This window comes from Halictus rubicundus, unplaced genomic scaffold (assembly GCF_050948215.1).
Source record: "Halictus rubicundus isolate RS-2024b unplaced genomic scaffold, iyHalRubi1_principal scaffold0035, whole genome shotgun sequence".
In the NCBI taxonomy this organism is placed as follows: Eukaryota; Metazoa; Arthropoda; class Insecta; order Hymenoptera; family Halictidae; genus Halictus; species Halictus rubicundus.
In genome coordinates this window covers 672912-685697 of record NW_027488576.1, presented here as the reverse complement: position 1 = coordinate 685697, position 12786 = coordinate 672912, and the positions used below count along the sequence as shown (strand labels likewise).

At 30.3% G+C, this 12786-nt stretch overlaps 1 protein-coding gene across 1 annotated transcript; it reads right to left on the bottom strand.

Moving 5' to 3' along the window:
* Positions 1-6478: 6478 nt before the first annotated feature.
* LOC143363346 (uncharacterized) lies at positions 6479-9598 on the bottom strand. Its single transcript, XM_076803946.1, has 10 exons — positions 9435-9598; positions 8973-9035; positions 8701-8904; positions 8309-8630; positions 8003-8147; positions 7808-7887; positions 7667-7735; positions 7491-7583; positions 7266-7370; positions 6479-6759 (listed from the first exon to the last, which is right to left on the bottom strand). Exons 1-10 carry the CDS (start codon positions 9579-9581, stop codon positions 6491-6493), a joined length of 1497 nt encoding a protein of 498 aa, XP_076660061.1. The 5' UTR covers positions 9582-9598; the 3' UTR covers positions 6479-6490.
* Between the last annotated feature and the right edge of the window lie 3188 nt (positions 9599-12786).

Sequence of the window (12786 nt, the reverse complement as noted above, 5' to 3'; positions counted from 1 at the left end):
GCTTTTGTATAAAAAAAAGTAATTTAGACAAGAAGGGAGTGATTCCAAGAAGCTGCAATCTGGTATATTACTCGGTTTCTTTATTGATGAATGTGTGGAGCTTATATTAAAGTGACATACATTTTTTAAACGGACTGCTATGTAGTTTAATGAACCAATCCACGAAGCTTGTTGCCTTTTATGCAAAAATACTAAACCATTTTAAGTAAAATTGTGATTAATTTTCCATTTTCATTCGAGACCTACATAAAATAAATATCGGTTAAACCCATTGTTATTTAATATAAACGATTTAGTACCTTTTTTCTAAAAAATGGCGAACTGCATCAAATAATGCAACAAGAAATATGTGATTCCATTTAAAAGAATGAAATTGACGATCACATGTCCTCTATGCGTTGATACGTAACAAAATGTACTTATCAGAATGTTGTTTCCAGGAGACTATACACTTGTCCAAAGTATTTTTCTATGGAACATATATTGTATGAATAATTTATATTTATATCATGATATACATAGTTATTTTATTTTTTAAGGTTTTACCTACTCGGCCACCTATAGCACAGTTATATATTATCCACATTCAGTATATGGATACTGTGAGTACAACAATTTATGTAAATATATTATTTTAATGCACTTGTGCAGTGATTACATTTGTACAACTAGTATAGAGATATGTATACATGTTTGTCCAATATTCCAATTTATACTTATGAAAGCTTTATTTTAAAAGGGAGTTGCTACTGTTTTCGTACTGTGTGAGACATTAACAAAGACTATGTATACAACACTGTGGAGCAAAATTAATGAATTATCTCCTATGCTTAATAAGAATTTAAGAATGACAATGACAGATTATGAAATTGCAGCAATGAACACATTGCAGCAACAATTTCCATTAAGCTGTGTAAAAGGCTGCTGGTTTCATTATAACCAGGTTTGTATACAGGGAGGTCCGTTTAAATAAGAAGACCTAAATGTCTCTTCAGGTTATTGCGATGCAAAAAATATTTGTTACGTAATGTGCATGGAGTCAATGGATCAAATATTTGGCACGAATATTTTTCTCCGAGGGTCAGTTTTTTCGGAGTTGTCAAGGTCATCGATGTTTTTTGATACATAACTACATTTTTATTTTATTGCATCTAGTAACTGATGGAAAAATACATTCAGATATGTATAATGACATGACCTTGATCCTCGAAAATTGGCGTTCCTTTGCGCGGACCATCTCTTTCGGCTATTGTGATGCGAAAATATTTGTTGCGTAATGTGTATATCATCAATAGACCAAATATCTGGCAAGAATATTTTTTTCCTAAGGTCATATTTTCGGAGTTATCAAGGTCGTCCATGTTTTTTGATACATAACTACATTTTTATTTTATTGCATCGAGTAACTGATCGAAAAATACATTCAGATATGTATAATAACATGACCTTGAGCTTGATCTGAAGGTAAAACTTTAATTTTCGAAGATCAAGGCCATGTTATTATACATATCTGAATGTATTTTTCGATCAGTTACCCGATGCAATAAAATAAAAATGTAGTTTTATATCAAAAAACATCGATGACCTTGATAACTTCGAAAAAAATATTCATGCCAGATATTTGGTCCATTGATGATATGCACATTACGTAACAAATATTTTTTGCATCGCAATAACCTGAAGAGATATTTAGGTCTTCTTATTTAAACGGACCTCCCTGTATAATAATATTCTAGAAAATATACAGGGTGGTCCACCTAAGTAAGGCCACCTAAATATCTCCTCTAATTGTGGGGTTACAAAAAATATTTTGTATGCTATTTGAATGGTTTTAAAAAACCATTCTATTGCAAAAAAATTTTTTTCTAGGGTAATTTTTTTCGGAGTTTACTAGGTTATCGATGTTTTTTGCGTATAATTGTATAATTTTTTTTATTGCATCGTGTAGCTGATGTAAAAATACGTTCAGTTATGTACATTACATGACCTTGAAATGACCTTTGAGTTCAAAAATTAAACGGAAACGATAAATTGTCTATCGAAACTTTAGAGACGAAGACGTCGTTCGGGAATCTGTAAATACAACAGAGTGTAAATACAAATGTTTACTATGTGATTTGAAAATCGCCTGAATTTTTGTCAGTGGGGTTTTCAAATCGCATAGTAAACATTTGTATTTACACTCTGTTGTATTTACAGATTCCCGAACGACGTCTTCGTCTCTAAAGTTTCGATAGACAATTTATCGTTTCCGTTTAATTTTTGAACTCAAAGGTCATTTCAAGGTCATGTAATGTACATAACTGAACGTATTTTTACATCAGCTACACGATGCAATAAAAAAAATTATACAATTATACGCAAAAAAACATCGATAACCTTGTAAACTCCGAAAAAAATTACCCTAGAAAAAAATTTTTTTGCAATAGAATGGTTTTTTAAAACCATTCAAATAGCATACAAAATATTTTTTGTAACCCCACAATTAGAGGAGATATTTAGGTGGCCTTACTTAGGTGGACCACCCTGTATATACCTCTCATAGAAGATATAATCTTAATTCAATTTTTCGTGATAAAGGCTTTATTACGAAAATGGCGCTATTTAGGTCTTGCAGATGCGCCAACCAAAGTATTGTCCATGGCAATGACTTTAGCCTTGACTCCTGAAGACCTTTTTGAAAAAGGATTCTCTGAAATTCGTAATGAATCTGCTTCAATAATTCCTGAATATCCAGCAATAGAAACTTTTATTAAGTATTTACAAACTACGTGGCTACCAAAAATGAAAAAAGTTTCAGTACACGATTGTCCAATAAGAACAAACAATATATCAGAATCCTATAATAATATTGTTTCGTCAAAGTTAGGAAAAGGGAAAAAGAACGTATGGAAATTTTTGGGTAATTGTATTTTGTTTATATAAAATATTTGTATACTATTACGTATTTTCTCCTCTTCTCCTTCTGTATTACAGAATAAGAAAATGATCTGTTATTAAAGATAAATTAGTTCTTAACTTTACAGAACATTTGGAACAGCTACTAATGGACGAAGAAATTAAGGTCAAAAGATTAAGTACAGGACAATCGGTACGTTGTAAAAGCAATAACAAAACTATACTAAGGAACAATAAAATTGAAACATTACAGAAGCAGCTCGCTAATGGAAGGTTTGTAACACATAAATTTCTTAAACTGCATTTATTATAATTGTGTTCATAATTGTATTTATCACTTTTAGCTTTAATGATATTACAAAATATTTCTTTGGGCAGTTCCACTCTAAATTACATCGAACGTGTCTGTGGATTTTTATGAAATTTTGTAATATCTCGCTAGTCGTTCCTCGGCATTGTTTTACCTTTTCGAGTTATAAGGGTCAGAAGTTGAATATATATGTACTTCTTAAGAAAATATGAGCCTGCAGCATCAAACGGTCTTCTTAATGTTGTGCAAGTTTCAGGCAAGAGCATTAATAATTGTCAAAGTTACTACAGTTCAACGTTGCATATGACTTAGAGTTTAGTATATAGCCCATAGAAAAGTGTGTTGGTTTGACTCACAGTCAAGTCATGCGTAAAGTTGAAATTTGGTACTTTTGACAATCATTAATCTACCAGCTGGAAATGTGAAGACTATTCAGAAGAATCCTGTTAAAATTCTGCTCCTCAAGGTTATTTCAAATTTTGAAAAACAAAAATATTGTTTATAATAATTAAAAAGGACATAGCCGTATGTTACATTCTCTTGGTTAAACTTTATAACTTCACACACTTAATGTTGGTATTTCTAACATTTTTTCAGTTATAATATTTTAAAAATAGTATTCATCAAATTTCGACTTTCATAACTAAAAAAGGTTAAACTGTATCGACGAACAAGTAATGGAATTTTGTTTCCACTTGGAGTGGAATTGCCCATTTATATTGTAAGAATGTTTCCTTATAAAAGATGTTTATACGTAGCCTGGTGTTTAAATAGGTTAACTTTAAAGGAATACTTATTATCTTTTTATAAGGGCAACAAGATAATAATGTACGGGAATGAAGGTAAAGTATTGCAATTATTATTAATGTAGAAAGTTAAATTATGAAAAAGGTGCAAGTCAAAATATACAAAAATTAAGTGTGTTTCTTATTTTTCAATATTTCTCTCTATATTTCAATATTATTAATAAAATTATTGAAAACAATTTTTTTATTACACCACTTTCATAATTACTGGTAAATGTATCTCCAATAATAATTTTTTAAAGACTTTCCAGACACTTATTTTGACTGTGCTAACAATTCAGTGGTTGCAACTGTAGTTGAGGAAGGCCAAGAATCGCGAAATGAAATCGCCAATAAAACGCAATGTAGGTTAATACATGGTACGATAAATATGAATAAATGGGGACTCTCCCACTTTCATAATTACTGGTAAATGTATCTCCAATAATAATTTTTTAAAGACTTTCCAGACACTTATTTTGACTGTGCTAACAATTCAGTGGTTGCAACTGTAGTTGAGGAAGGCCAAGAATCGCGAAATGAAATCGCCAATAAAACGCAATGTAGGTTAACACATGGTACGATAAATATGAATAAATGGGGACTCTCCCACTTTCATAATTACTGGTAAATGTATCTCCAATAATAATTTTTTAAAGACTTTCCAGACACTTATCTTGACTGCGTTAACAATTCAGTGGGTGCAACTGTAGTTGAGGAAAGCCAAGGATCGTGAAATGAAATCGCCAATAAAACCCAATGTAGATTAGCACAAGGTATTGTAAATACATATAGACAAATGGTGACCTAGTTCCGATTGCGTTGCCCTTGAAATATGTTGTTAAGGTCAACATTTTGAACAACTCCTTCCTATACATATAATGCTAATGAATTCTCCGGGTGATTAGGTAAAGACAGGAATAATAACAGAATTGAGTTTCTCCTGTAAAAAGAGATTTTTTAAATTTTATTTTTCATGTTCTTATTTACAACTATTTACAAAGCTTACCTGTAAAAAGAGAAACGACATTAAATGTCAATTATTCCCTATGTCCTTTCCCTAATTACAATCTCTACAATTATTGTGAGTATTTGTTTTACTAACCTAATTACCAACGCGCAGTAAGTGCGCGGGATAAGTTCGGACTATGACCTTGACAACATATGAGAAGGTGAAGGTCATTGGAGCTGGGTCCCTCTTTGTCTATATTTACCGTTAGTAAGTACATTAAAGGGATACAAACATACATGGTCAAATTGTTTGTGTTTGTTTCTGCAGGTTCTCCAGAAATATGTTCTGAATGTGCTACTAATTCAATAAATTTAAGAACAGTTCGAAAAATACAAGTCCAAGTGAGGAAAAAACGTACGAAAAAAGTAATACAAGATAAAGGTACAATTTAAATTAAACCATCTGGACATACAATATGAGAAAATTGAAGGAATACTAAATATCGATGAGAACATTTACTTTATTGATTTTATCTCAACACTAATTGTAAACAATGCCTTTCTCTCTCACATAATATTAGACATAGCTTTGAGACACCGATTTGTCTTCCAATAGCATATATGTATATGTTGCAAATACTAATATGTAGATTTTCTAATTTTTGATTTTTTTAGAATAATTAAAATTACCCTTTTCTGTCGTATGGAGCTTACAAAATGTGAAGAATTACTTGTTTTGAGATAACTTTGCAAATAGAAGTATATCCTATTTTTTCATCGTCGTATCACATTTGAAATGAAAAGTAGGCCACAATTCAGTGTTCCTTGAATTTTTTAATAGTATATTGTTAGAAATATTTAATTCTTATTCAATCAAAAGAAAAAATTCTTTTACAGTAAAAGAACTAGTCAACAAGAACATCGACCTTCGTCAGCCGCGTATAATTTTAGAAAAACTTCGAAATTAAAGTGTAGCAGATCTTTTTTATGTGTCGGGCTGAACAACTTTTTACACATCTGCCCATCGCTCGGACTTAGTTTCCGAGATAATTGCAAAAAACCATTGTTACATTTTAGGATCGCTAAAAGAGAGAGTGAATGGAAATTGGAAGAACTGGATGAATGAGAAACGGTTGAATTTGAAAGTAAGTGGAGTGGACTGTATAAATGTTGAAACTAGAACGTATGGATCTACTAATAAATAACTGTATTTCACTGGAAAATGATAGTCAGAAACAAATGTACACTGATGTTGAATAAAGATTAGATAAAGACTATTAACTAAATCGACTGTTAACTCGACGTTAACTAAATCTCGATCCTTCTGGCGTATCCTGAGTATAAAAATACTGAAGTATATTTGTCTAAAAACTTACCGTTGCTGAGATACTTGACTGTGTTCATTCCCTTAGATTCATTCTGGGACGTATTAGAGGATATGCTCACTACGTCAAATGTGGCATAAAGGCTCATGAAAAGCGTCATTATAAGGCTTCATGAAAACAGTCAAACATCTCAGCAACGATAAGTTATATATATATATGTATCATGGAAGGCGCAGTGTCACATGTGTATTAAAATTATCATTACATGTGGGACATCTATTACACTCTAGTCGCATGATGCATATCATGCAGCATGCAAGATGACCACATGGAACGCAAACTTGTGTTGCTTTCTTAACAAAGCAGATTATGCAATACCCTTCTTTATGTTCTCTAATATCTTCTTTTCGATTATTATTATCATTACTGACTTGATTTTCCGTTTTATCATACCAAAATCTATCTTCAAGAATTTCATAAATGTCATCATCTAGAAAAATATAAATTGGATTGTTAATATATAGTATACAGGACGTCCCACTCAATTGGGATGAATTATATATTGAGAATCGTTAGTGCCACATTTTATAGAAAAGAAAATTAAATAGTGTGGGAAAGTCTAATTTCTCATAGACTTTTTCCATCCAATTATACATTTAGCAATTGTGGATGCACTTTTTTAAAATGGTATGTACTATTTATTTGTGACATTTTAAAGAACACAATTTGCATGTACTATATCAAAAAATAATATAATATGATGAGCGCGGTATTTAACCTTCCTCTATAGAATGAGCCCTCACCCAGCTCAAAATATGATCTTATAAGCTCAAACAACGACATGGCGCAGACTCATGTTTCGACCTAAAATCTCATAAGATTCCAGTTCCTTTCTAGTAAAAATCTGAAGGTATACTACCCCCTTATAGGTTCTACCTGGTTATAGTACACTTTGGCTCTATATAGGATACAGATATGTAAAGTCAAATAAATTACCGTCAATATGATTGCTGTCAAATTTGTCATGGAGATTTTGTGCACTTTGTATATTTACTATGCTGCTGTGTAAAATACATTGCTGGGGTTCGTTGAGATAATTTTCTACAAATATTAAACTTTATAAATTATTTTATATCAGGAAATAGCATTGAGTTCATAAAAACGCAACAAGTGAAAAATAAATTAATTCTTTTATGCTAACAAAAAAACATATGAAATTACCTGTAACTTTTGTGTCTTTTGTTTTCAGAGAACCCGATGATGTCAAAACCGTATTTGGTAACGTTCTTCTGTCTTTTTTATGCACTCGTTCTGCTAATAATATATATTATTTTGAATAATATGTCGTATTTATATTGCAGGTTGTACGTACTATATAATAAAGCAAATTTATTTACCTTTCTCCACCGGTCCATAACTTATATCAAAATAATTGATATCTTCAATCTCATCATTACTATCTTCATCTGTACAAGAAAAACATGTTAATTGTATGGAATATCTTCTATGCGAAGACATAAGATATATAAGCTACATACTTGCCAATGTGATAACTTTATTAATTTGAAAAGTTTTTTCATTATGAGTAAACATATTTAAAAATTCTTCTAAAGATAATCTAAAAATCATATACATTCAAATGTAAAATACACATACATATATGTATATGGACAAATAGTAAACATGTTAGTAACAAATAGTAAACAGTTGGAACTAGAGAAAAAGACACATACCTTCCAGCATTATATTCTTCTTGAGCACTTGTTATTTCTTTTCTATGATTAATATTAGCATTTGTACGACGTCTTCGAGATGCTATACCATTTTGCAATCGACTCAAGTCAAGCTCTTGGTCAATAAGCAGATCTTTTACTTTTTCTAAAAATGTAATAACATTTAATTATATATAAACCTCTGTATATGTAGAATAACATAAAGAATAAATTAAGTATAGTCACTAAATTATAAATAAATTCATGCCACTTATCAAAAATTAATTTTATGTGTATAATAAACAATAAAAGTAAAAAATACTGTACCTAAAAATGCCCAAATATTAATATTTTGTTTCCCCAGTTTTTGACATGCAATGTTGTGAAATGATTCTGCAATATTATTCGTACGTACTGGACAATTGTGCACGCTGACTTGCGATGCTATGTTTAACCAAGTATGTCTCATATAGGTCATAAACAAAAGAATACCCGGAAACTTGCTGGATGCAATATCTGCTTCCTTTTGAATAATTGACAAACCTTGTTCAAATTTTATAGCAGGTATTAAAGGCAAAGACATTGCCATATGTACAACAGTATGAGGAGCACTATTTAATCCAAGCTTACGCCACTTTCGAAGAACAGCCTACAATATATAAACAGAAAACTAGAATTGTGTTAATACAAGTAAATGTATTATAAATAGCATTACAAACCTGACAATAATGGAACCAGCAGCCATGCATATCTGCACTGGGAAATAACTTGCTTAAGGTTTTAACAGCTGCTGTTTCATAATCGCTCATTATAAACTTTATAGTGTTTGGTAAATTGGGTATTATATTAATTATTTTTTCCCATATGGCAGTATATAAAGTAGCTGTTCGTTTTTCGCATAGAATAAGTAGAGTCGCAATACCCTAAAAAAAATCATCTCATAATATTGAACTCATTTTAATATATAAAACTAATGCAAATTATGTTTTACATTATCCATGTAGCGTATGTGAACTGTGTACAGCTGTACTATGTGGGGTTTCTTCGGTAAGACCTAAGAAAACAAATATTACATAACATACTATGACATATACACATTTTGGACTTACGACATATATAGTTTTCAGATGAAATTATTGGACTTGATTTCAAAAATTGATTACTAACTAAGATATGATTCTGAACAACTTTACCATTCATGTACCAAAATGTTCAGTACGTCTTTAGGTATTAGTTATTAATGAAAAACTGACCAATCAGGAACAATGCACAGAATAAATGTCAGCATTATAGATTCAAGAATATAATGTGGAATTTTTAAACTTAAAGATAACAAATGTAAAAATGTTTCAGTCAAACATACAATATAACTATTATAATAAATGTTATATCTAATGTTAAAGTATAAAAGGAGGATGTTATAGCAGATTTATAACGGTATTACTATACTTACTGCAAAAGTTCCATCTACGTACAATTCTGTAGATTTACTCAATGCTTCAACTAAAATGTCAGATGACAAAATTATTGCGTTTTCCCCTTTTTCTGACACTGCATAGTATACATTTAAGTATTCCAGAGGTTGATAATTTTGAATCATTTCATTTAAGAGTATAAACGTCTCTGGTATTCGTGGCCGACAATATGCTCTTTCCCTTTGTAATGTTGGTCTTAATTTTCGAAAAGAGCAATGTGCTCCAGCATCTGGGTACCTGCAATTATAAACAAATTTATGTCCATCTCAATAAAATTTTGAATAAAAAAATGTTTGAAAACATACTTTCTACAAACATCGTCGAATATTTGCTTTAATGGAAACGCCGTTTCTCGACAAAGCTGAAGCATTTCGTGCTTCATTTTCTCTTGATCGATCCTATGCAAAAGTTTCGAATGATTGTGATCGTGTAACAATTTAATACAACCATCACCGACGTCCATTATTGCCCCGCGACACCCCGTAGTACGGCGTGTATTACAGCGAAAAATATTTTTTGTGCGATTGTCTTTATTATACGTATAATTATTATATACGTAAATAAAGCTACCGACGGATTTTCCGGGAAGTTTTTCCATTTTTAAAACAGCACGTAACAGTGAAAGTAGCACAATATAAATGATACAAACCACTATAAGAGAATTGAATAGCAAATGAACATGTATGAAGTTACGAACAGAAGTATCTGAAACAAACGAAAGTTAACGACAAAACAAATGACTGCAGAGACCGTGTGTAAAGCTAGGATTGGTTCATTTATTTATTTATTACTTACTTCACTCATATATATTTTTTTATTCCGAAGTCTTTCACATGCACGAAAATAGAACATTTTCATCTAAATAATATACACCTAATTCTGTTTTTACACGATAGATATGTTCCCGAAGAATACGTATAAAAAAATGTACACGAATTTTCTTCGGGAACGTATCTATCGTGTAAAAACAGAATTAGGTATATACAATTTTGCACTAATAAAGAGTAAATGATAGTAAAGATCTATTACACGACAATTGGGCATTTACGTTCTATATTCCAAACATAAGTGAGCATATAATAACAGAAAAACGAATAAGACTTGTACATTCTGTATGTATCTTTCATGTTTTCACAGATGCAGCATACTATCAGATTTGAATACAATTAAAATCCACAATATATAAATACATATAACAAATACATATAACAAATACACATATAAATACATATAAAAAGTTTTATAGAAAAATTAGTCAGTAATCAGATCAGAATAAAATATAAATTGAAAAAACTAGTGAAAAATTTTCTATCTAGTAGAAAATTGAGATCGCTATATATGAATATATGTATTTTTTTTTAAATACTGGAGTTGTTAAGTTCAATAAGTATTAGCTCAGAAGCTATGAATTTTGTTTGAAATGCCTATATACTCAAAATAGTGTGCCGTGTAGTGAAACTATAACATAATGGTGTCACAAAAGCTAGGATAAGTTGCATTTAACAACACACTTTAAAATGACATGCAACATACAGTATTCTAGAACGAGGATATATTATAGATACATTGATGGAAAATATAATGATGAAAATTTTTTTCTCAATACACAGAGGCAGAGAATTTTATTTTCAGTATCTCAATAACAGGTTCTCAAATCCTTGGTAGTCCTCAGAGAATTTTATTTGACACAGATTGCGCCTGTAAAATATAATTAAAGAAATCACAAAGTATCATGTTCATTGCATTTGAACTAACTATTTACAGATAGAATTTACTTATCTCAAATATTTTAGTCAGATTTTAGCATCCAATTGGTATATATTCGGACTCCACCATAAATGTACAGAGTATACCGCTTGAAATTAGATTGATATTCTTAAATGCCTCCAAAATTACGCATATGTATATATTCATTACACCATGAAGCATTCTGTACGAATGTCGAATCTTTTCAAAAGCGGCTCTTAGACCAAATATTATTACCATTTTGTACTTAAACAATGCAAGTTAAAAGTTCAAGAAACCATAGCTTTAGAAAATAAAATTATGTAACGACGTGTGATACTATTACACTGTGACAGGAGATGTTATGCCATATTACTTATTAACTGATAGATCCGTATAGGTAAGTATAAATAATAAACTTACGAGAGCAAAAATGATAAGTATTGATAAAAATGTATTCACAAAATGCTTAACAGCAATACAGAGTACGCTAATAAATGAAATAGCGTTAGAGATAGATATATAAAATAGATATACGGATTGGCGAATCAGGAGGATGTGTAATCACTAATAAATTAAAAATTAATATCACCATGTTTTATTCTTGATTTTGGTCTCGTACTGTCTTGAAGAATCGCCCATTAAATTGTCTCCAACATGTTGCCGATATATATGTATGTCTTGGACTAGATCCGACCACCGCTTTTCTCGTAAACAGTAAGTATTCCACAAAAGTGGCGGAAGAAATACTGCAGCATATCTTAGTGGCAACATAATGACCTAAAACAATTTTTCAAGAATTAATACATGTAACTACTATTTTATGTACATAAGTAAAGTTCAATATAAAAATATAATTATTGTAACATATATAACAAATACACTGGACTAGCTCTGAAAAAAAGATAAGTAAAATGTAAAGAAATACCTGAAACATGAAAGCATCTTTTACTATTAATGTTGTAAATAACATTAAATGACTTAAGGATTTCTGAAATAAATTAGGTAATACACCTTGTACTTACAAGTTTATTAATATCAATGGTTCTATCGTGATAGGTAGCCTCAAGAATCACTGTGTTTAAATCAAGAACACATAAAATATATTACAATTTAAAAATTCAATATTTTTTTGCTTATGCTTTTTCAAAGAGTTGTCGTTACATTTTAAATAAAAGACATAATTAAGGATCATTTGTCATATAAAAAAATTATTATTATTTCACTAACGTATATACACATTTGGTCAAATTATCACACCTTGTTAGAATGCTTAATCCCTTGCGGGCCACACAGTTCCATCTCATATAGTTTTAGAACTTGCTATAATATCATACAATTTAGCTTTAATCCAGATAAAATAAGTATATTAGCAATATATTTAGAACAGTGAAAACTAGAATTGCTTTCATATAATATTTAATTATGGGATTTATGTAATATGTAATTATGGTATTTATATAATATGTAATTATGGTATTATTCATGAATGGAATATGAATATGTAAAATACGCGAGCAGTTGTGCAAAAATAACATTTCTAGACTAAGTCGACGTAAATAGGACCGCAACAGGTCAATATACGCATTTTTAAGAGCAACTTAA

What these genes read in the sequence shown, in the direction of transcription:
- LOC143363346 (XM_076803946.1), bottom strand. Translation starts at nt 9,581, where the DNA reads ATGATTCAAAATTATCAACCTCTGGAATACTTAAATGTATACTATGCA. An exon ending in GAAGAATATAATGCTGGAAG is followed by an intron (nt 7,888 to 8,002) that starts GTATGTGTCTTT and finishes TATGATTTTTAG; the next exon opens with ATTATCTTTAGAAGAATTTT. An exon ending in TGACAGCAATCATATTGACG is followed by an intron (nt 6,760 to 7,265) that starts GTAATTTATTTG and finishes ATATTTTTCTAG; the next exon opens with ATGATGACATTTATGAAATT.